Source organism: Peromyscus eremicus, chromosome X (assembly GCF_949786415.1).
Source record: "Peromyscus eremicus chromosome X, PerEre_H2_v1, whole genome shotgun sequence".
NCBI lineage: Eukaryota > Metazoa > Chordata > Mammalia > Rodentia > Cricetidae > Peromyscus > Peromyscus eremicus.
Window position 1 is genome coordinate 29,495,662 of NC_081439.1, and position 25,616 is coordinate 29,521,277.

Sequence of the window (25,616 nt, forward strand, 5' to 3'; positions counted from 1 at the left end):
ACATGACTATAAGTTTGATTACCATAGATGATTAATTAATCTGTATTTCTTAATTATATATTACAATTTTAAATGAGTTGTATAAACATAATACCTTAAACAAGAGTAGAAATATATATATATATAGTATAATGAAATCAACTTTAAATTTGTATCAATAAACCAAATCCATAGCAATATAAAATATGTAAGATTATAGAAAAGGGGAAGTGCTGTAGGATGTCTTTCTGTATGCTGTGAATATGTGTTGCTCTGACTGGTTGATAAATAAAGCTCTTTGGCCAATGGTGAAGTAGAATAAGGTTAGGTGGTACATTCAAAGCTGGAGAGAGAGGAGAAGAAAGGAGAGTAAGGAGACATTGTGAGCGGCTGCCAGGAGAAGCAAGAAGTGAAAGTACCCATAAGCCCAAAGCCATGTAGCAATGCATAGATTAATAGACAGTTTGAAGTAATATAAGCCTCTGTGTGTTTACTTGGGTCCAAGCGGCTGCAGGACCAGGAGGGACACAGGAAAACTTCCGACTACAGAGTACTTGCTTAACATATATGTAAGTTCCACAGTTTTATCTCCAATACCACACATACCCACACTCACACACACCCACACTCACACAAAATGATGTAAATAGTACCTCACACCCAGTAGACCCATTTGTGAAAAAGTGTCCTTAATTTAAGGAAAATGGGAGTCAACATCAGCAGAAACCAATAATTCTAGACTTCATTCTTTTTAGGGCATAAAGACTGAGGTAAAATGGACTGATGGGACAAGTAATCAATTTTTCCATATGAGATGTAGTTTTACAGTAGCACATGCTAGAGAGACACCTTAAAGGTCTAGTTAGCCATAAGTACCTTAGTTTGGACCTGGCAGATAGAATAGCTGCCATGTCTCATTCCTTTCCCCAAAGATTAGGAAAATGGAGCTCACCTGTTATGCAGCATGCTAATAGTAGGATACCTAATTTCATGCTATACTCAGAGTTGAGCTTTGTTTAAATAAAACTCTAAATAAGCTTAACTGAAGATTGATTGCAGGTACAGACATTAGCCAAACTGGAATACACCAAATCAACATACATATAATACTAAGATATAGGAATTAGAGTCCAGCTTATGAAAAATAATATGGAAATTTATTATTTTGTAAGCCAATTAAAACGTTTTTTAAAAAAGAGATATTCTACATAGCTGTATAATACTGCTCCTAGAAGCCACTGCTTATAAAGCAAAAATACCAGTGCCAGGTATGTGGTACTTCCTTACTAATTGTTGGCCAGAGAGGCCTCAGAGACTCCTGCAATAATACAAGCTATTACTACTCCTCTTGACTACTTACCAAAACTAGATGATAAGATCTTATTGCTAAAGACTCTACACACCTTGGTTACAAGATATAAGAAAGCAAGCTGTAATTGAGATAGATGCTTCTTTCTTGCTGGCTAGATTTCATAGTGCTGGATGCTGCTAAGCAGGCTGCTAGGGGACTTAGGACATCAATGGTCTTATCAGCTATTGTATGCTACAATGCCAACCAGTCAGGCAAGATGTATCCACTGATACAATAGTGGCACAACTGTTATAGGATAAAGTAAGTGCTCTTGGACTGGATTTAAAGCCAATTCCATAGGAGGGAATATAAGTCTAGTACTGTAAACCCTACCAAAAACCTATGGCTGGGAAGGTCATGGGTCCAGGGGCAGGGCTTACTACTGTTTAGCTAAATTTAACATGGCATCAAACTGAACTCCTAAATATTTACATTTAAACTTATAGACAAGTAATACTCCGAGCTTTGATCAGAGCTTTTCTTTGTAGTAAATGACAGTAACGATGCTTCATACAAATAATGGTTGAGTACTCAGAAACAGGATATTCATTTATACCAACCCCTCTGAGGCACAGGGAACACAGCAAAAGAGTGTGTGGAAATAATGTAAGAGCAAGATAATAGGAAAGAGGACTGCAAATGCTGTCTTCAAGACATGATAAAGCCATGTCAAAAATGATCTCACAGCAGCTTGCTTGCACTGAGCTTATACAAGACCAGGAGTGTCACTAGCCAATCATAGATCAGAGAAGGACTTATAGGACCCTACCCTCTGTGGTAGTTTGAATGAGAATGGCTCCCAAAGCTCATGTAAGTTACCTCTGTAAGTTGGTAGAACTGTGTAAGAAGCATTAGAAGGTGTGAGTTTGTTGGAAGAAGTATGTCACTGGGCATAGGCTTTGTGGTTTGAACACACATCATTCCAAGTTAGCGTTCTCTGTCTTGTGCTTATGGATCAAGATGTGAGACCTTAGCTATTGCTCCAGTGCCATGCTTGCCTGCCCGCTGCCATGTTCCCTGCCATGATGGTCATGGACTCTAACCCTCTGAAACTGTAAGTCCCAAATTAATTCTTTCTTCTGTAAATTGCCTTGGTCATGGTGCTTTGTCACAGCATCAGAAAAATAACTAAGACACCCTACCAGCTGAACTATCAGTAACTGATGGATTCTGGGGAAGAGATAATGATTGCCTTCAGTTGTGAGATAAATGGTGAACCCATGAGGTTCCAATGGACAGTTGTAAAGCTGTAGCCACAGAGATAAGTCTTAGTTAAAATCAATGATCACAAGCAAAAACAAAAACAAAAAAGGCATGAATGTGAGAAAGGGGACCTACAGGAAAGGGGAGGGAATATGGCAGGGATAGAAGGGAGATAAGAGAGAATGAGGAATCATAATAAACAGAATACAATGCCTACATATATGAAACTGTCAAACAACAGTTAATCAATTTAAATGTTTTATTTAGTCAGGCATGGTGGCGCACACCCTTAAACCAGCATTCCCAGAGGTAGGCAGATCTCTCTGAGATCAAGGCCAGCCTGGTTTTGAGTTCCAGCACAGCCAGGATACACAGAGAAGCCTTGTCTCGAAAAAACAACAACAAAAAATTACTTAAAAAAAGGAAATAGAGTCCAGAAGAACATGCCTAAATGAAAGAGTATTATTAGACAATGGAAAAGTAGTAAATACCAAACTTTTGGCCTCAAACTTGTGGTAATCCTCCCGCCTCACATTCCAAGTGCTGAAATTATATTTACAACTCAGAGTATGCTTGGATGACATCTAAAGCATCAGAACAGCAATGAAAGGCAACAGAAAAACAGTCCTATGACCCATACTTGTCTGGCCTCTAACTAAAAAATTGCTATATTATAGGTCATTCAGGGTCTTTACTTAAATGTTCATTTCAAAGGTTAACGAAATGACAGAAATGCTAAAATATAAAGTTCAAAGAGCTGTGTTGTATAAAAACTCCCTCCAAGATTGAAATATTCCATCTTGCAGAGAAGCTCCTTGAGCAAGAAGTAAACAATTCAAGATAGCTTCAGGAAGTCCTTGAAGCTGACCAGATTCATGAGGCCCCTTCCTGTCAGAGTAAATAATAAAAGCTAAGAATCCCACTCAGATGGAAGAAAGCTGAGCTGCAAAGATGACTCTCAAATGGGAGTCAAGCTGCCAAGAAGACTCAAACAAGCTGAGTTCCATGAAAGACTCTCAGAGGAGAAGAGCTGCAAAGACGACTGGCACCAGAGCAACTGCCTGCAAGAGGCAGAACCCAGCAGAGCTACCTGGAGGTTTAGACCAACTGAAGCACCTGGAAAAGCACTCTCCAACCTGTTGAGCTGCCTGCAGGCTGTGCAGTGTGCTCCAGGGTCCCAGGTTTGTGAACTGTCACTCATGCTGGGGTGGGCTTTGATGAAGCAGCTGTCTTTGAGTCATTTCTGATCCTGTAAGTAAGCCCAATAAAACTCGCTGGCTCACCTAGTGGGACTTTGGTGGTATCTGTACTTTAGTCTGTCAGAGGTTTCCTATCTGCGGTGGGTAGACACGTATGGTACATCTCCCCAGGAAAAGTTTTGTCATACAACAAGCTGGCATATTCAAATTGTTTCAGGTAGAATGGCTAAAAGCATTTTAAGTTTAAATAGTTTCACACTTCTATCAGCATTAATCTTGAAGTTTTCATTCAATTATCATGCAATGTGAACTTTTTAAAAATCTAGGTTGTTTCTTAAACTAGATGAAAAACCCAATTATCTAACAAACATTTAAAGTTACTCAATATTTTTAAAAGGTTGTCAAACTAACCTTTTTTCTCCTCAGAAATCTGTTTCTGAATTTATTGGTAATAAATCCCCTTGGCCCAGCAAACCGTAAACGCTGGTATTTAGCCTGAATATACAAGCTCTTCTGTACCAGATGTGACTTAAAATGGGGCTGGAATCTGCCACCCAAAAAGTTCTGTAAAGGATCCAAAGAGAATTAAATGTTAAAAATACAGTTCCCCAATCTAGTCTAATAGTATAACAGACAGGAGAATAATATTCACAACAGCCCTTGATTCTAGGCACCACAGATATTTTAAAAATGCATTAATACCAGCCCTAAAGTATAATTTCTTCAAACTAGATACTAGTTTATTTTCTGCACTATTTAAAAAAAACTTTTGCTCTATAGAAAACAGTTTTTGGAAATGGTTAGTAATGAGCCTAGGAAGACGGCTCAGTGAGTAAAGAACCTGCTAAGCAAGCATGGGGACTCGAGTTCAGATCTCCAGTACCTGACTATAAATGCCAGTGATAGGGGGTGCGCTAGGGAGGTACTGATAGGCAGATCCCTGGAGTTTATTGGCAAGCCAGCCTATTTGAATTGTTGAGTTCCTGGTTCAATGAGACACTGTTTCAGAAAGTAAGGTGGATCTAGTTTCATTCTTCTACATGTAGATGCTCAAGTTTCCCAATACCATCTGTTGTAAGCTATTGTTTTTCTGCAGTGTCTATTTTTGGTATCTTTTAGCATGAACTTATATTCAGGTCCTTTATTCCATTGATCTGTGTTTTTTTTTTTTTTACAAGTACCATGCTAGTTTTATTACTATGGATCTGTAGTACAGCCTGAAATTATGTATGTTGATACCTCCTACAAAAAGAATAGTGTAGGAGGTTATCCTTGGGTCTTTTGTGCCTCTATACAAATTTTAAGATTGTCTTTTCTACATTTATGACAAATGTCCCTAGAATCTATAGATTGCCTTTGGAAGGCCAGTGATTTTCACACTACTGAATCTTTTGATCCATAAGCATGTGAGCTCTTTCCATGTTCTCGTGTCTTCCTCAACTGTTTCTAGCATTGTCTTAGAATTTTTTTGTTTCTCTAGTTAAGTTTATTCTCAGGTATTCTGTGTGTGTGGTGTTCTGAATGAGATTTTATCGATTTCTTCAGTAGGTTTGTCATTGGTATACAGGAAGGCTACTAACTTTTGCATATTAATTTTAAACTCTGTCACCTCACCAAAGTGTTTTCTCAGTTCTACGAGGTTTATTTTGATGGAGTATCTAGAGTCTCTAATCCTATCATTTACAAAAAGGACTAGTTTGACTTTTCTTATGTGTATCCCTTTTGTCTTACTGCTCTAGTGATGATTTCAAGCATTATATAGAATGGCATTGGAGAGTGGACTTCCTTGCCTTGTTCCTGATCTTAGTGGGAATGCTTTAGGTTTTTCTTCATTTAGGATGAAGCTGGCTAGGTTTGTGACATAAAACCTTTATCATGTTGAGGTATGTTCCCTCCATCTCTAACCTCTTCATGACTTATTTTTTTAGATTTTTTTTGCCTGAATGTGGATATGTGCAGTACATGAATACAGTGCCAACAGAGGCCAGAAAATGGAACTGAATCCCCTGGAACTGGAGTTATGAATGTTTGTAAACTACCAGGTGCTGGAAACCAAACCTGAGTCCTCTCCAAGAGTAATGAGTGATCTTTGCTGAGCTATCTCTCCAGCAACATGAACCCCATGACTTTCATGAAGGGTTGCAATGGTCATGTGATTTCTATCTTTGTATTCATTTATGCAGTGAATTACATTTATTGATTTCCATATTTTGAACTGTCCCTGTATCTCTGGAATGAAGGCAACGTGACTAAGACAAACACATTTTTTTATTTAATTCAGAAAATATGCAACTATTGATATATTTTATCTTACTTCTATGTACCTCAGGTAGATTGAGCTTTATTTTTCTTTTATTTTTGTTGTTGTTGTCTTTGTCCAGTTTGGTATCAGGACAATACTGGCTTTGTAAAAAAGTTTAGAAGTATCCCTTTCTTTTCTACTTTATAAAATAATTTGAATGTACTGGTGTTAATTTTTTGGAAGGTCTAATAGAATTTTTCAAAGAAATCATCTGGCACTGGAGGATTTTGGTGTGAGAATTTTTATTACTGCATTTTTTTTCAAGACAGAGTTTCTCTGTGTAGCTTTGGCTGTCCTGGACCTAGCTCTGTAGCGCAGGCTGGCCTTGAACTCACAGTGCCCCGCCTGCCTCTGTCTCCTGAGTGTTGGGGTTAAAGGCGTACGCCACCACCGCCCAGCTGGTTTGTCTTTTTAACATTATTTCACCTTGGTCTAATTGTGGTAGGTCACATGCATCTAGAAATTCATCCATCCTTTTAGTAGAATATAGGTTTTCAAGGTATGTCCCTATGATTTTCATTTCATTGATACCTATTTTCATATCTCACTATTCATAACTAATTTTATTAATCTGAGTGTTCTCTTCCTTTGAGTTAATCTGGCTAAGGATTTATCAATCTTCTTTATTTTCTCAAAGAACAAATTCTTTGTCTCACTGATTCTTTGCATTTTTGTTTGTTTCTGTTTCATTAATTTCTACAGATTTTAATTATTTCTTCCTGCTTACTATTTTGTCCAGTTTTTTCCCCCCAAGGTCTTTAGATGCATCATTATTTGAGATCTCTCAATTTTTTTTTGATGTCTCATGCTGCACAAAAGTCAACTCCAATGGATCAAAGACCTCAATATAAGATCTGGTACTCTGAATCTGCTAAATGAAAAAGTAAAGAGTATACTTCAACATATAGGCCTAAGGGTTTTCAACATATAGGCGTAAAGATTTTCTGAATAAGACTGTAATAGCACAGGAAATATGGCCAATGACTAATAAATGGGATCTGGTGAAACTAAAAAAACTTCTGCACAGTATGAGAAACCATTGAGTGAATAAAGAGGCAGCCCATAGAATGAGAGAAAATATCTGTCAGGTATATATCTGGTAAGAATTACTAACTAGAATATAGAAGGGACTCAAAAATCTAAATTCCATAAAAACAAACAACCCAAATGGGCTAAGGGACTCACTCAACAGAAGGTTCTCAAAAGAAGAAATATAGATAGCTAGAAAACACTTTTAAAAGTGTTCACTATACTTAGTCATCAGGGAAATGTATTTTTAAACTATTTTAAGGGCTGGAAAGGGCTTAGCAGTTAAGACTTCCAGAAGACCACAGTTCTATTCCCAGCATTCACACAGCAGCTCACAACTGCCTGTAACTCCAGTTTTGGAATTTGACACTCTCTCTGGCCTCTACGAGCACTGTATGCACATGGTATACAGACATACATGCATGGAAAGCACCCACACACATAAAATTTTAAAAAATAAAGCTACTTTGAGTCCATCTCACCCAGTCTGACTGGGTGTCATTAAAGATACAAAGGACAACAAACACTGGCATGGTTGTGGGTAAAGGGGACCATTTATACAACACCAGTGGAAGTGTAAACTGGTATACCCACTTTAGAAATCAGTCTGGAGTTTCTTCAAAAAAAAATTAGACTACCATATGACCTAGCTATACCACTCCAAAGAAATTTATATCCTACTACAGGGACATTTGCACATCCATAATCATGGTACCTCTATTCACAATAGTTAGGAAACAGAATCAGCCTAGATATCCATTAACTGATGAATGGATAATGAAACTGTAGTATGCATACACAATGGCATTTTATTCAGTCATGAAGAAAAATGAAAATAAGGAAAGTGCAGGGAAATGGATGAAACTAGAAAAACGTATTCAAGGTAATCCAGGCCCAGAAAGACAATGCATGGTCTCTCTTATGTGCAGATCCTGGCCTCAACTCTTTATTTTATGTGTTTAACTTTGAGTATCTATGGAATCCAGGAAGCCCGAGAGTGGACAGTGGATTCTGTTGCCTTAAGGGAGTAGGGACAGCAGCATATAGGCAAAATCAAAGTGGAGGGGGGTACTGGGAATGAAACTGTTCAAACAGGGACTTTTAAACTTTGTGTTTTACATTAACATGAGATTTTAAAGATAAGCAAGAAAGAAAACATCACAGTTTAATAGTGACTGATGTGTTTATGTGAAGAGTTGACAAAGATGTACTGGCGGGGTTTTTTTATGTCAACCTGACACAGACTAGGGTCGTCTGGAAGGATGGAACCTCAGCTGAAGAACTATATCCATCAGATGAGACTGTGGCATGTCTGTGGGGAATTTTCTTAATTAATGTTTGAAGTGGGAGGGTCCATCTCACTGTGTAGTGCTAACCGTGGGCAGGTGGTTCTCAATTGTGTAAGAAAGTAAGCTAAGCAAACCATGGAAAGCAAGCCAGTAAGTAACATTCCTCCATAGTCTCTGCTTCAGTTGCTGCCTTGGCTTCCCTTGATGATGACTATAACCTGTGAGCCAAATAAACCCTTTCTACCCCAAAGATGATTTTGGTCAGTGCTTTTTCATAGCAACAGAAAAGGAAGCTAGGTCAGCATGACATTGTGCAAAGGGGTTGGGGAGAAAGAACATAAGAGCTGTAAGATAATGAGAAGGGCTGGGGAATGCCATTTTCGAAGCATGCTACAACCAAGGCAATCATAAACTAGCACATCTAATAGTCAGCTACAGATGGGAAAGAAGACCATAAGGCCCTATCACACACTGTAGAAACTAATGCACACTAAAGAAACTAACGTTCTGGGAAAAGGGGAGGCATAGTACCCAGTTATGTTGCCACTGATGAGCCCCCCCAGGTTATAATGGATAATCTCAAACCCAAAGTCATACATACAACCCTAAACTCTGTGGGACACAAGACAAAAACACATTTATAAGAAAGTAGGGGCAGACGGGTGGGAGTAAAAGATACAGTTGGGGCAAAAGTAACCTGAATGTATTATATACGCATCTAAAGTTGTCAAAGAAGAAAATTTATCAATTAAAAAAAAAAAGGTGGAGGACAACTAAGGAAGTCATCCAACGTCTACATCTGGTCTCCAAATGCTTGTACACGTGCACCTGCATGCACAAACACATACACACATAAAGAGAAAAGATAAAAGAACTTGAAATGAATTCTTGGTATTTATCATACTAAAAAATATATCTTCAAAAGTTCTAATTAGCTAAGTTTATTTTTTTGATTTATGGTGATTATGTCAAGTACGAGCGAAGGGTAAAAGATATTAAGTAAAAATACCTATGAATCAAAACCTTTAAACTTTATTCCTGGGACTGGGAAGATGGGACTTGCCACTCTTCCAGAGGACCCAAGTTCAGTTCCCAGCACTCAAGTTGGGTAGCTCACAACTGCCTGCAACTCCAGTTCCAGGGTATCTAATACTTTCATCTGGCCTCCATGGGGGCCTGCACATATGTGCATACCCTCACAGACACTTATATAACATACAATTTATTCACTTTTCTTTACCATAAAATAGCAAATATTAATTGTATGAATGATGAAAACTAAATTCTGCCTATATATTGTCCAGTATAGTAGACATAGAAGACTATAAATATTTTCGGTTTTGATCTTGTTATTTTGTACTGGAGGTGGGAAGAAGGCAGAATCTTTAGTTTTGTCAGACATAAACCAATCTTATGCAAACTTGCCCAGCAATTCTACAAACCTCCCTCCCTCACTCATCTCATACTCTCCTTGGGGCTAGTTGCATTTCCAAGCAACCTCTTAGAACAGTTTGAGAAATGACCCAGCCCACATGTTTACACATGGAATCTACTCTGCCCTACTAAGTCTTAAATCTTTGGTAATTTCTAGAAACAGCTACATTACTATTTGAAAAAAGGGTTCCCCTAGTAAAAATAAAATTCAAAGTCAAATTCTGATTAAACATCACTATTAAACTAGTAACCATTAAGTATACATTCCAGAAATATTCACAGAAACCAGAACACTAGTTTATAGTTACTGTTTAAAATACCACAAAAATAGCTTTTAATTTACTAATGCAACATTACTTCCAATATATAAGCTCATGGTCAGACATATATGAAAAACAATACTCAATACCTTGAAAGATCTTTTAGAGCCTCTTCTGTTTTGATGATTGTCCTCAACTCTAAATATCTTCTGAGTAATGCCATCTTTTCTCTGCATAGTATAATTCTGAATAAAAAGTATTAATATGGGTTAATATACCTTAAGGGTTACTTTAAAAACTAGTCTCACCAATTAAGACATGTATTTGAAGATAAGACCCCAAATCAGGGAGCATGGAGCTTACATACTTCTTCTCTCATATGACCCATGCTAGTTTGTGAGGGGCCAGTTTCATTCATGCCTGTGAGAAGTGTGAAAAAAAACACTCTGTATAACACAATGATTAATTTTTAAAAAGTGGACTATAAATCTAGTATTGACTCATGTATGCATCTTTGAAAGAAAGAAACCCATTGCCATTAAGACTTGGTAAAGGTTGTCTATTGTTCAAGAAAAACCAGAAACTCTCCACACTGCCGGTAGGCAAGTTAGCCTAACATAGACTTTAATCGACTGAAGGTGATATTCTTACAATAGCTTGGGAAGGCCCAGAAATAAGAGAAAGAACTACATTAGCAATCTAAGAACTACATTAGCAATCTAACTACACAGAACCCGAATCCTCCAGCAGAAACAATTAAGATGGTATCCATTCTCCAGTTTCCTATTTCTAAAATCAATAGTCTTATTACCTTCTACTTAATCCATTTCTGTGGAGTCTGGCCAGAGGGAGGATTGTACTAGGCAGCTGCTGACATGGCTCCTAATAATCTCCATCAATGATCCTTCTCTTTGTGGGCATGATCTAGTAACTTGCTTCTTGTAATAACCGTATGGTAAAGTAATGGGATATTACTTCTAATATTATGTTACAAACTAACTAACTGCCTCCCATCATTTAGTCATCACTTACAGAAGAGCTGTTGGCTATTACTTCATGATCTATTCTATAAGCAAATCTTTCAAATAGAGAGATTTGTGGTTTTGTGGGGGATGGGAACATGTAATAATTACGCAGGCATGAGAGCTCTTACTGGGTGATGACAATATCCTATGCAGGCATGGTGGCATATGCCTGTAGTCCCAGCATTCAGGGGGTGAAGGAAGACAGGCTGCAAAGTGGAGGCTTGCCTGGAATGTAGAGCAAGTTCCACTGCTTAGCCTGAGCAACAAAGTGCAATCCTGTCTTAAGTCCAATAACTGGACTACAGTGATGACTACAACACACCTTGAAGAATTACGAATCACCCAATTATACACCTGAAATAAATGAACTGTATAGTGTGTTAATCCTACTTTAATGAAGTTGTTATCAAAACATCTTAAGAAAATTAGTACTGTAACAAATGAAATTTCTACTAAATCAAGAGAAGAGCTTTCTTCTGTCATAAATTCTTTTAAGCCTCAACACTGTTATAACACAGAATAAAATTACAAGCACTTTGAAAAGTAGGTATATATATGTATATATATTTATAATGTACAAAAATGAAAAACTTGAAACTCCAATCTTACTATGTAAGGTTTCTGAATAAATTTTCTAAAATTTGATTTTATAAAATGTGGAGGCTTTTGAAATCCATCAGCACGAATAGTCTTCACCTTTGAAGAACTGGGACACTGATGATTCCTAATAAAGGGAAAGAAAGAATCTTGTTACTTTAATCAGTTAAAGAGGAAAAAAAACCTTGAGACACATATCACAACAGTAAAATTTCCATGATCTGTCACTACTAAAATTATAAATGATAGTCATTAAGACTGATGTTTTCAACAAGCATTATTGAACTAAGCTGGAAGTTAGCAATAGAGGAAAAACAATATTCCTTGTACTAGGGGTCTCACTCTGAGGTCCAAGGACAGGATTCCTGGAGGCTGTAGCTGATATATGTAAGTTTCCACCCCCTCAAGGAAAAAGTATCACTGCCTCCCCCACCCCTACTTCCTGAGATTCTTGGCAGAAGCATCAATGGCTTATGACCCAGCCCATTTTTCAGAGGTGAGGTAGGAGACTAGAACATGGTCGCCTCACTGGCAAAACTGTGGGCTCTCATACTGCAAAGGACAGGCTCCCAGCTCCTCACAATGTGAGGGATCTTGAGGTCACAATGGGCTCTCCCAGGTCTGCTTGGTAAGAAGATCCTGGAAGGCTCATTTCTATAGCTCTTGGCAATTCCTTTTCTTGTCATAGCCCACATCTCCCCACAACACTCTTTTTCTTTTTCTTTTTTTTTATTTTTCGAGACAGGGTTTCTCTGTGTAGCTTTGGAGCCTGTCCTGGATCTTGCTCTGTAGACCAGACTGACCTCAAACTCACAGAGATCTACCTGGCTCTGCCTCCTGAGTGCTGGGATTAAAGGTGTGCACCACCACTGCCTGGCTCCCACAACACTCTTTAAGATCTTTCCTATATCTTCTGCAGGGCCTGTTCCTTAGGGAGCCAATTGCCTTGCTTCAGTCCCTCCCATGAACTTTGCATGGGGTAAAATTCAGTCTTCATGATTTCCCACGTCTTTTATGCCCTGGCTCTTTATGGTCTTACTACCTGCTTTCCTCCAACCTCCCAAACACACATATTGAACTTTAAATAATTAACCGTGTATATATAGTTCCCAGAACATACCATGATCTTTCCTGCTTCCATAACTTTGTACCTGCAATTCCTTCTGTGATCATTTTCTTCCATTTAGATTAACTTCAAAGTTTGGCTCCATTCATACCTTGTCCAAAACTTTCCTAAACTCTTCTGAGGTAGAATAGATAACCCTACTGTGACACATACAGCATTTAGAGGTCCTAACACCTATCTCTCCTATTTGTAGCTACTGCTTATACCTGTGTGTTTATGGAATAAGCTTTGAATACCACCGTGGATGGTTTATTTGTGGTCCCATCGCTGACCCCAGAACCTGACACAAAATAGGACTTCAGGGTCTATTAAATGGTCAGAAAACTGCTGCCCTGATAAAATGTTTGTGATGTAATACTAAGTCAAAATAGCAGTGTGTAACTGCAAAACTATACATTGAGGATAATTTCAGTACTTAAAAAGCACACATATGCCTATAAAAAAGATAAACATCAAAAATAGACCAAATATTAGAAGTGTTCATTTCTATTTGGCAAAATTACAAATGCCTTATGTTTTAAAAATTCTCTTTGTAAAACATGTCTAATAAAGAAATACAGGTTGAACATCCCTAATACGAAAATCTGAAATGCTCCAAAATCTGAAGCCTTCTGAGAACCAACATAAAGAAAAATTCTACACCTGACCATATAAGACAAATCACAGTCAAAACACAGGCACATTAAAATACTGTATAAAATTTCCTTCTGTATATGAATGAAAGAACATAAGTGAATTTCATGTTTAGTTACGGGGCCCTCCTACCCACAATAGCTGATTATATATATGCAAGTACTCCAAATAATCTAAAATCTGAATCATTTCTGGTCACAAGCATTTCCAGTAAGTAACACTCAAACTGTAGTATCTAGAATACATCAAGAACTCTTAACATGTTACTATATTATTGTGTGCAGATGAGCCAAATCACACATGTGGAGGTCAAAGGAAAATATGTACGTCTTAGGTTGTCAAGTTTGGTAAAAATACCTTTACCCATTGAACCCTCTCACTGGCCTGGAGAATAGTAAAGAACTCTTTTTATCCAGGTGTGGTATCATGCCTTTAATTCCAGCACTTAGGAAGCAAAGTAGATTGGTCTCTATGAGTTTGAGGCCAGCATGAGTTACATAGTGAGTTCTAGGCCAGCCAGGACTTCATAGTGAGACCCTGTCTCAAAACAAAAACAACCCTCCCAACTATTATACCTCAGCAATAAAGACTTTAATTTGATTATAAAAAAATGGGCAAAGGATTTGAAGAAAAATTTCTCCACATAAGACATATAAATGGCCAAAAAGCATATGAAAAAAGTTCACCATTAATCATTAGGGAAATGCAAATCAAAACCACAGTGAGATGCTATCTTACATTCCCTAGAATAGAAAGGCTACAATAAAAAGATAGAATACTTGAGTATTCCTAACAGCACTACTTATAAAAGGCAAAAGGTGGAAAACCCACAAATATCCATGAAAAAACAAACAACCAGGTAAATACAATGTGGTATATCAAAAGACTATTCCAGCCTTAAAATGAAGTTTTTAAGGAAAAAAACATTGACATAAAACATGACATGGATGAAACTTAAGCATTATGAAAGTGAAATAAGCCATAAAATATGATTTTTTTCTATAATTCTTACAGCCCATTTTCTACCCTGCAGCTATAGTAATCCTTTTAAAATTTAAGAGATTATGTCTTTTCTTTAGTTAGAACCTTAAATGTTTCTAATTTCACTCACTGTAAAATAATCTTGTCCTTCAAAGTGCTTCATGATTAGGCCTCATCTACTAACTTTTAACCTTTTGTATAGCTTGTGTACTTTTACATATCTCTAAGTTTATGTAGGTGCAGGCACACATGTGCTACAGGGCATATATGAGAGTCAGAAGATGACCTAGGGTATCATTCTTCACCTTCCACCTTGCTGGGAACCAGGTCTCTTGTTTGTTTCCTGTTGCTTTCAGGCTAGTCTACAAGCCTCCAGGTACCTGGTCTCTGCCTTCTGTCTCCCAGTAGGGGCACAATAGGATTCTTCTGAGAACCTAAATCTAGGTAAGGCTTGTTCAGCAAGTGCTTTGCCCACTGAGCCATCTCCCCAGTCTCCCTCTCCTCTTTCTACCATACTGTAACCCTACCAGACATAATTCTAGTCTTTAGCCAGGAAGAAACATGTTTTTGCCTTAATATCTTTGCATCTGGTTCCCTGTTTTGAAGTATTACACTCTCAGGTATGATGTAGCTGGCTGACTCCTTCAATTGATTCATATGCCCACTAAAACTGTAAAACCGTATCACACAAGTCACTCTTCCTGCTGAATTTCCATTTCTACCTTAGTTTTTTTTTTTTTTTGGTTTTTCGAGACAGGGTTTCTCTGTGTAGCTTTGCGCCTTTCCTGGAACTCACTTGGTAGCCCAGGCTGGCCTCGAACTCACAGAGATCCGCCTGCCTCTCCCTCCCGAGTGCTGGGATTAAAGGCGTGTGCCACCACCGCCCGGCTTCTACCTTAGTTTTTAACCTACCATTCCACTGACATTTTCTTTCTCCTACCATTAAGTTCCAAGTGCCAAGAAGTCAAGAGCTTTGTGTAGTTTTTATTGTATCTCCAACACATAGAAATGTCACTTAACAACAAGGAAATTATATATCTCCTGTATATGAAAAGACCTCTATGAAGTTCACTCTAGTTTAGTATAAACCATCTTTCCCCATAAGTTCCCTAGAGAAAAATAAAGTTTTGATAGTTTCATGTACTTTTGAAGTTCAATGATATAATTTTTAAGCTTCATATTTACACATAGCCCATACCTATATAACACATCTCAATTACACTGTAGAGGACTTAGTAACTCTGGTTAGAAGGAGAAATCATGTGTCAGAAGACTTGGAAGACATTGTAAGACCTGGAGACATCAAGGTAAGATATTGGTCATACTGAGGAGCCAATAAAGAACAGCAAGGTCTTATACACTGTATGGAATGCCGAAGAATTAAGCTTGCTGGCAAAGGATCCCAAGACATTAAGGAATAGTAATCCAGATAGAAATGCCTTACAGCTAAAGTATCATCGGCCCAGTCCACTGCTCTATAAAGTCTTTACGCATTCAACAAATAATGCAATGAAATATAGTGGTGAATAAACACAAATAACCTTCATATAACTTACATGTTAATGGAAATCCCATAGAAGGAAATCACCAAATCCTATGATTTTTTTTTTAATTTTTTTATTTTTCAAGACAGGCTTCTCTGTGTAGTTTTGGTGCCTGTCCTGGAACTCACTCTGTAGACCAGGCTGGCCTCGAACTCACAGAGATCTGCCTGGCTCTGCCACCCGAGTGCTGAGATTAAAGGTGTGTGCTACTGCCACCTAGCCAATCCTATGATTTAAGACATTATGTTTTATCTGAATTTCTCTAGAAACATACTGGAATTTACTTAAGTAAAAATGAGACCAAACTTTTGGCAACTTCATTTGGCAAACTTCATTTCTAAGATAAAAGGATAAATTTTACTTTAATAAGGAAATTGAACTGAGTCAAAGATGAGCAATTCTACATCATTTAAAAATTATAAATTTCAAGTTTATTTGGACTGTGTGTTTGTATAGGTGTATATATTCATTTGTAAATGTGTGCATGCCCCTGCTATGATACACATGTACAGATCAGAGAACTACATGTGGGATTCAGCTTTTTTCTTCCACATGGGTTCCAGAGCCTTGATAGTAGGCACCTTTACCCACTGAGCAATCTCCCTAGATCTGGTATCATTTTAAAAAGTAAAAGCAAAAAAAAAAACCAAAAAAACAAAAAACACCACAAAGAACTCCACAGGTATGGACAACTGAACCTCTCATGCATTTCTGGTAGAATGTAAAATGATGTAGTCATTTTGGAAAACAGTTTGGCAATAACCACCTAACTCCTCAATTCTACATGTGGGTATATAGTTAATAAAAATGAAGACATGACCACACAAAAACTTCTACACAAAATGTTGACAACACTATTTATTCACAATAACCAAAAAGTGGAAACAAATCAAAAGTCCATCAACTGATAAATGGATAAACAACATATGACACATCCATACAATCAAGCATTATTTAGCCATAAAAGAAATCTTTGTGCTATAGCATGGATAAACTTTTAATACATGCTACATAAAATAAGAAGTCACAAAAAGCCCAACATTATATTACTGCATTTATATGAAATGTTGAGAATAGTCAATCCACAGACTATGTAACAGTGGTTGCCAGGGAAGGGGAAAAGAAAAAATGGTGGGTGGGGTTCCACACTATTTCTTTCTGGAGTGACAAAATATTTTTGAGATAAGTGGTTCTTATACAACTTGGTAAATATAGTAAAAACAACTCAATTGCTTACTTATAAAGGGTGAATTTTATGGCAAAGAATACTGAAATTTTTAAAAAATTCTCATGTTTCATGCTACAACATTGTCCTCAAAGCTAACATTAACAAGCTTAACACTAACCAGCTACATTTTACTTAATCCTGATCACCATTATGCGGTAAGCATAGTTCTCATTCTTATTTCACAGATGAGGAAACAGAGGCTAGGTAACCTACCCCAAATCATTTACATAGCAAAGATTCTTAGAGCTGGGCACTGAACCCAAGTAGAATGCCAGCATTCAAGCTCTAATCATCTCAAAGGGTAAAGATATACCCTGGAGCATTTATGATATAGTTATCATCATAAATCTTCAATAAATCTATTTCTTGGTACACTGTGTTTCTAAAGCTTTTTCAGCCAAGAAAAACACAATAGACAGCTTGTTACTTAAAACACAGTAATACCATGTGTTAAGCATATCATATTAGGAAATTGGTGACTTTTGCCCAACAAAGGACAAGATTTTTATATATTCCAATTGTTTTATATGCCAAACCACATAGTTTCACTATCTTTTAATCAGTCCCAAACTTACTACCACAATCAAGTCCAGTTAAAATAAGCTCCACGTATTTTGACTAAGGCTAGTTAGGTTTGGAGTTGATTTAAAAATCTAGTCAAATATTTAAATGTTTTCAGAGTTGATACCAAGGATTATGGAAAAACAATTAGCACTATCTCTTTCTATTCACATCCTTGCTTCTGAAGAGATTCAAATTGATTAAGGACTCTTGCCCAAACTAGAAATTATCTCATTCAATTACTCAGAATCATATGGGGTCACATAGGTGCCATAGGTTCCACCAGTTCTCAGAACTAGAGGTAGACTGGGGCCAATTTAGGTGACTAAAGACCCCTGCAAAGAGGTGTGAGGTTGAATACAAAAACGTGATATGATGATGATCTCTTTGCTATACATGGCATAACTTCTAAGACACCAGTGACTTAATAGTATAGCACCCCCGCAGAATAACCTGGTCTTATAGTATGGAGAGATTCCTAAAGATTGATGAAATTTGTTGACAAACAGTTTGTAAATGGGCAGAGTCAATGGGATTGAAATTGAGGTCTCCCTCTGCTGTTTCTTCTTTCTTTTTTGGTCTTGTTTTGTTTTTGAGACAGGATTGCCTCTGCCTCCAGAGTGCTAGGATTGATGGTGTGCACCACCACTCCTGGCTTCTTCCACCTGTTCTATTACACATGCCTACTTCATAGATCCAAGAAGAGTTCCCAAAGAGAATTGTACTGACCTCAAAATTTTGTAGTCATTCAAACTAAGTCTGAATCTAAGGGTCCACACCTATTAGAGTTTCAATCTGCTTGAGCTGAACAGTCTATAAAGTCCTGGCTCCTGCTAATACTCAAACAGCTATTATACGCTTCTTCTCTTGAATTACAAAAACCTCAAATATTCACCCACTCCATTGTTTTTGATGTTTAAATCAAACTTCATGTGATAACCAATGATCAACTGAAATATTTTAATAAACATAAAACGGATCTGAAGACTCAAGTCCCTAGACTAACATTAATCACACAAAACTGTAAAAACTGCTGAACCCAAAAGCTCCCTGATAGTGGGCTATTTTTCATTTACTGATTACCTCTCTGTAGGACTAGCCATGTGAAAAAGGTTCTCATCTTCATTCTGTAAGCGCTCTTTTCTCCTCCTTTCAATGTCATGTCGTAGGTCATTTGGATCTATTACTTTGACCAGAGTCTGAGGGATTTTGACAGAATACAAACCGTTCACATTACTGTTAGTTGCACAGAGACCATTTCTAACAAGAACCTTAATTAAAAGTCCCTAATTATTTGATACTCATCCTGCTAATGGTAGTATAAACTAATATATTTTGAGATAAAACTGATGTTAGAAAAGTTCAACTGACGTTAGAAAAGTTCTTAATATTGAACCAGGAATCCTATTTCTGGGATTCTATTCAAAAGAAAAGGCTGCCTCTTTAAAAATATTTAAAACAACAAAAAGGAAACAACTTAAATGTAAAAATAATTTAAAGGGAAGAAAAGAATGATCCAGTAAGTTATGGTAAATAAATCAAACAAAACTGTTATAGCCATTAAAATTAATAAATGATATATGGAATATGGAAAACATTTACTGAAAAAAATTCAAAATTTAAAAACTCCAATTGTAAAAGGCCATGGGGGTAATTTAGAACTTTTACATAAAAGAGATATTGTGGATTATGAAAAAAGCATATTGAATTGCATCTGATAGACTGTTAAAATGTACCATGTTATACAACAGGAATTATGGATTTTTTAAGTCTTCAAATTTCCTGTAAGTTGACTACAAAGATAGTTAGAAATTTTCTCAAAGTATCATTCAATAAAGTAAGCTATCTGTGTTAATAAAAGCTTTGTAAGTAAAAAACTACTTATACAGTCTATCAAAAATACATTAAAATCTCTTCACTACAGAAACAGTCTCAAAGGAAAAATTAACAATTCATTTAGAATTTGACATGCTTTAAAGATGTGTCTTCCAACCTGGTTAGTCATGACAGTCTTCCTAATCAGTAAAGTAAGAGAAGGTGGAAAGGGGAGGTGTTGGGTAGGAGCCACATACATGACAATGGAGAAATTTAGTATTATTTTCATTATTTTGCTAGTTTATATTCCATAGAACATTCTTAAATTCTATAGCAAACAGAAGGGCAGCACCAAATGCCACAGGTTCCTTTGCATTTCTTTCACATACAATTAAAAATATATTCCATGTGCCAGATTTGAAAAAACAACGGCTATCGATCATATTTTCTATAAGCTTTACACTGAAGAGTCTGGGGATGATTATTAAATGTAATTTTTTTTTAAAAAAAAATTGAGACAGGGTTTCTCTGTGTAACAGCCCTGGCTGTCCTGGAACTAGCTTTGTAGACCAGGTTGGCCGCGAACTCAAGAGATCCACCTGCCTCTGCCTCCCAAGTGCTGGCATTAAAAGTATGGGCCATGACCGCCTTTATATGTGATTTTTAAATCAACTTTTCGAAGTTGTTATCCTTAATAATCTCAAAGAAAATTTCTGTCTTTTTTTGGTATTTTCACTCCATCCTGGACTGCAATCAGTCACTTGGAGACTACACCTTTTCAATTTTAGATTCTTGGATATCAGCCTTTCTTCATACACCTTTAACTCCTTTCTGGACCCCATCACAAACCCTTTTCCTGCTACTATATCAATATAATTGTATTCACTTACCTTATCTGGTTCATATACCATACTCTGTTTATTCTGAAGATCAGCCAAAGACATATCTATTCTCCTAAAATAATAAAAGCAAATAATTAAATAATTATGGTAATTATCTTATGCACTGATACCTTGATTGTTTTATTACAGAATAGAATTTGGAATAAAAACAGTAGGTCTTGAAGAAAGCAAAAGAAGCCTACTGTTGGCAGGTTTTCATTTATTTATTTATTTATTTTTCTAATGAAGCCCTGGCTGTTCTGAAACTTATTGCCTTCAACTTGGAGATCTGCCTCCCTCTGTCTCCCAAGTATTGGGATTAATGTCATATGCTACCATGCCCTGCTAGGTTTTCACCCGTATGGTGATCTACTAGGTCATACATATCCTATGAACCACACTATAGGAAGTTTTGGTGCTTCTCTAATCAGTAGTAACTGTGACCTCAAACTGTATTTTGGTGATACACAACATTATAACATTGATTCAATTTAGCATCCAGTCAGTTATGCTCAGACAAGTGCCAGCAGAAGGCATTCTTTCATCCTCAGACCTCAAAACAATCATCTGTGATCACTTAAAGTAACTGATTTCAATGGCTTAACCAATCTTCCAACGTTAACTTCAGTAGGCTACTAACATAGACACAGCAGAATCAAAGGCAGGTAAATATTTTAAAAGTCCCAACGTTCAAACAGTGTTAGTCAGTGATGTTAATGCAACCTACTTCATCGATGTGTACTGGTCCAGTAACTACTTACACTGATCTTGTTTTTTTATGTACAAAGTACACCCCTAGAGTCTATACCACATCCAGGAAAGCAAGCTTAGAAAGCTGGACCTTTCCCAATCTATTCTGAGGTTTATTTTCATGAGGTAAATGGAAAGAGAGTAATTAATCATTACCTGTGAAATTCTGGATCTGAATTCAATTTCATTTGATTGACATCTGCACCATGTCTGTTATGTATTCTTGAGAAACGCTCATTTAAAGTAACATCAGATGCTGCAAAACAACTTGCTGGAAAAGGAAACAAATAGCTCCATGTCAATGTGAAACTGACTGCCATTAAAAAGATTCTATAAAGCTCAAGATCAAGAAGGGGCCATTAAAATACATCCAAAGTGTTCTCCTTTGAAAAGAAACAGGACCCAAACTTCATTTGCATATTAACTTGTAATGCTCAGATGCCTTTGTAAACCCAAACAAGAGTTTTGAAAAACTTGACTTATGAACTGAAAGATTTTCTTCCTATCTGCCATGTTTGCTTTCTTGTACAGAAGAATGACACTGTCAAAGTGAGACTCATTCTCCATGGTAAGAGCACACTCTATCCAGAATGTAAGAAAGACACTCTATAGTTCAACAACAGTGAAGATTATATCAACTAACAATTTAATCAAAATAATCTCGGAACAAATGCTGGATGTTCTGTTTAAATACCATAGGGTGCTTTCCAACATCACTTCACTTTTATATTAACTTCAATTCACAAGACATCCTAAAATTAGCTATACTGCAAGCTCTTCATAGTACAGAAAGGAGAATACACTTAATTGGTCCCAATGTTATGCAAGCAATCTTCTCTCCTAATTCACTAGTCTTGTTCTAGAACACTCTGTTTTTCTGTAAAATACTACATACTTTCTGAAAACTATACTTTCTTTGGGAAAAAGGGCTGGAGCTGAGAGTATAAACTGTTCCTGACAAACTGTATACTTTATTTTTTATTCATATTTTTCTCAAGTTTGGGGGGATCAAACTCAGGGTCTTGCATAGTCTCAGAAAACTGCTTTAATACTGAACTAAACCCTCAGCCCCAAACTACCTCGTTCAAAATATACACACCTTCACTTAAGGGATAGCAGATAAAATAGTTTTGAAAAGTATTATTTATGTGTATTGAATGTTCTGCCTGTATGTATGTGCACCATGTGTATGACTTGTGTGCAGAGTCCAAAAGAAGACTAGAACTGGAGTTAAAGAAGTCTGTAAGCAGCCACGTGGGTGCTGGGAACCTGCAGCCTTTTCAAGAGCAGCTAGTACTCTTAACTGCTGAGATATCTCTTCAGCCCAATAATTATTTTAAAAATATGTGTCATGAAGGTAAAGATTAAAGCAAATAAAATTTTGACATTCTTGAAAATCTGTTGTTTAGAATATCTATAATTTATGCAGCACTACTAGGGAAAGTTGTTTTACATCACTGCTTTTCTAATTAGTGAAAAATTGTCAAAAGCAAAACTTTACTGCAAATCTTTAAAGCCCTAATGAACTCTTTGATGTTACAAAGAATGAAATCTTCCACTGATCACACAGCAATAAGCTTATGGCACAAAGTCCTAGGAAGGCCCTGGGGGAGGGTTGTAATATCATAAAATAACCTAACTTCTAGATTATCTGGGATTTATACCTGTTTTTGTTGCTTCTTCCTCCTTTGTTAGGCTCTCAATATGCCTGCTGTGTGGATCAGGCTGATCTTTTACTAACTAATGAGTTGTACTCCACTAGCATTTGAAACAGAAAGTTATTGAAAATACATAAAAAAACAACTAGGCTTGAATGAATGTCTGGTACTCTTTCCAAAAGATTTCCTAACTTCGACCTACTTAAAATGGAATATTAATTACAATTAAACTACATCAAAGATATTTATACCTTGTAAAAGTTGGTACATTATTTTTGTGCTAGATATAATGTTTGGGCAAACTATACCAACCTTTAACTTCATGGATTAGTGCTATGATTTCCTGAGCAAATTCTTCTGTAGGTTTGTTTTCAAGATTCTGAGGTGAGTCAAGATGTTGAAATACTGGATGAAAACTGTCATTTTTTTTGCCAACAGCAACCAAATCATGTGATAGCTGTCTATCTGCAGAATATCCAGAAGTAGACCTAAAATAATTTGAGATGTTTAATTAAATTTGAAACTGTTTAGCTAAGGATGGAATTTGTTAAACTTAAGATAGCTAAACATTAAAAATATTTTTATTTATTCTGTCATAACTTAGGCACTAAATCACATGCTATAAAACTAAGAAACCATGAGTGGAAGATAAGTATAGATAAATGGTCCTAAACTCTTTTCAAATAACAAGTCTAAGTGAATTTTTCCTTCAAACACATGGCATTAAAGTCACCTAATATCAAGAAATAATCAGACTATTTTTCTACTTCAATATTGTCAAAATATTGTAAACAACCACTTTGAACCACTACCATATTTTCCATACTTTAAAAGTTGTTATCAAACCTAAAAACTTGACTTTATAAAAATTCTCTCTCACTGTAAGCAAGGAGAACCTTAGAATAGTGTTTTGAAACTAAATCTATTAAGATATTAACTGTGGGCCATCAGGTATGGCTCACCAGGTAAAAGAACCTGCCATGCAAGCCTGATGACCTGAGTTTGATCCCTAGAACTCATGGTAGAAGGAAAGAAACAACTCCCCAAAATTGTCCTCTACCTGCCATATGCATACCTGCCATGGTCATACCTGCCATGGCACGTGTGCCAGTATTCACACATCATGCATGCATATGTGCGCGTGCACATGCACATGCACATACACACACACACACACACACACACACACACACACACACACACACATTATAGCTTCATTCCCTCTATCCTGGAGAATAATCTAGTCAGTTACACACACACACACACACACACACACACAAATTATAGCCTCATTCCCTCTATCTTGGAGAATAATCTAGTCAGTTAAATTTAGTCATGTTGCAACCACAGTAAGAATCACATCAAGTCATCTGTCTCCTGGGATCCCAAAAAGACATTAAGCTCCATTTCCTCTTTCAAAACCTAACTTTTACCTTTTATAAAAATAAGGTCCTGCTAAGATCCCTTCCTGCTAAAAGATTCTATGAATGTCAAAAGCAACAAGGAACAGCCTAAGAAGCTGCATAAAGAATAGATGCTGGCCTGTGGTGGTGGTGGCGCACGCCTTTAATCCCAGCACGTGGGAGACAGAGGCAGACTGATTTCTGTGAATTTGAGGTCAGCCTGGTCTACAAAGAGTGTTTTAAGACAGCCAGAGCTACATAGTGAGACCTTGTCTCAAAACAAACAAACAAACAAAAAGAATAGAAGCTGAACTCTCTTTAGCCTATGCCTGGATTTAAAAAAAAATCTGGCAGTATAAAAACACCTAACTTCATAAAGAGAAACAAGTCCCTGAAATGCCCTAAATCCAAGAATTATCTGCAGATAAGATATAAGAACCAGAAGACACTAGATCACCACCTATTACTAAACTACAGAATTTGTCTTCATTACAGGACTTTGGGGGAAAATCTTGGTAATCTCGTGAACACTCAATGTACTCTAATCAACAGTACAAATCCCATCTTGAAGCAGCAAATTAAAGTGGAAAAAAATCAATTAATAAACACTTAGAAGCTAATACCTAAATGTGTCCATCTTGTTCATGTCTACTTGAACAGTAAGTGATTTTTTCTTGACAAATGAGTAGCGTTTCTCTTCATGTTTTGGGCTTGCATCAAGTTGTTTACTAGAAGAGGTACTCTCTTTTCTGCAATCATTTATTTTTTTCTTCCATGTGTCGTTGCAAGGCCCCAAATCAGCTTCTGTTATATTTGTATTAGTATAGGAAACGCAGTCTTTCTTGTAGAGTTGAAAAGGCCCATTGACTTGCTCATTCTCATTCTCTCTTCCTCTTGCAGCACTAAAACAATCTGACTCTCTATTTCCAGGAACTTTTAGAGAACTGTATTTTCTGTCTTCTGCCTTCAAGTACTTCGGAAATCTCTCATCGGGAAAGTCCTGCTCGCTGTCTGAGAGCTTATGATGTTTGTGACGGTAATCATAAGATACTCTGGTTGCTGAACTTATCTCTGGGTATTCTCTCTCGGTATATCTGTAGCTTTGTGATCCGAAGTTCCACTCTTCATTCTTCTCTTGGAAAGGTACAAAAGAATGCTCAGGCTTCCACTTTGGGATTCTGGTTGGCTCTCTATTTTCATACCTTGCCACATCTGTAGGTCTTTTTGATGTGTAGCCATACTTTCTGAAATCATGATCCTCTGGGTACCTGTGTTGACATAAAGAAGTTTATATTGACAATACACAGAAGTAAACATTTCAATGTGTAGAATATTGAGCAGTCTGGCCTTAAAATGCAGCAAGCAATG

The 25,616-nt window shown here is 36.8% G+C and overlaps 1 protein-coding gene across 4 annotated transcripts in view; it reads right to left on the minus strand.

The window, feature by feature from the left end:
- Bclaf3 (BCLAF1 and THRAP3 family member 3) overlaps window positions 1–25,616 on the minus strand; it is a 64,188-nt gene that overhangs the window by 14,833 nt on the left and 23,739 nt on the right. For 2 of the 4 annotated variants that reach the window (XM_059250518.1, XM_059250519.1), the window contains exons 4-11: window positions 24,872–25,516; window positions 23,158–23,333; window positions 21,344–21,458; window positions 20,447–20,510; window positions 18,825–18,940; window positions 11,681–11,795; window positions 10,196–10,291; window positions 4,144–4,296 (exon numbers count right to left, since the gene is read on the minus strand). In XM_059250518.1, the coding sequence (XP_059106501.1) occupies window positions 4,144–4,296; window positions 10,196–10,291; window positions 11,681–11,795; window positions 18,825–18,940; window positions 20,447–20,510; window positions 21,344–21,458; window positions 23,158–23,333; window positions 24,872–25,516 (1,480 nt within the window). The remainder of the gene's footprint in view (window positions 1–4,143; window positions 4,297–10,195; window positions 10,292–11,680; window positions 11,796–18,824; window positions 18,941–20,446; window positions 20,511–21,343; window positions 21,459–23,157; window positions 23,334–24,871; window positions 25,517–25,616) is intronic. The other 2 variants (XM_059250520.1, XM_059250521.1) reach the window with 1 other exon arrangement.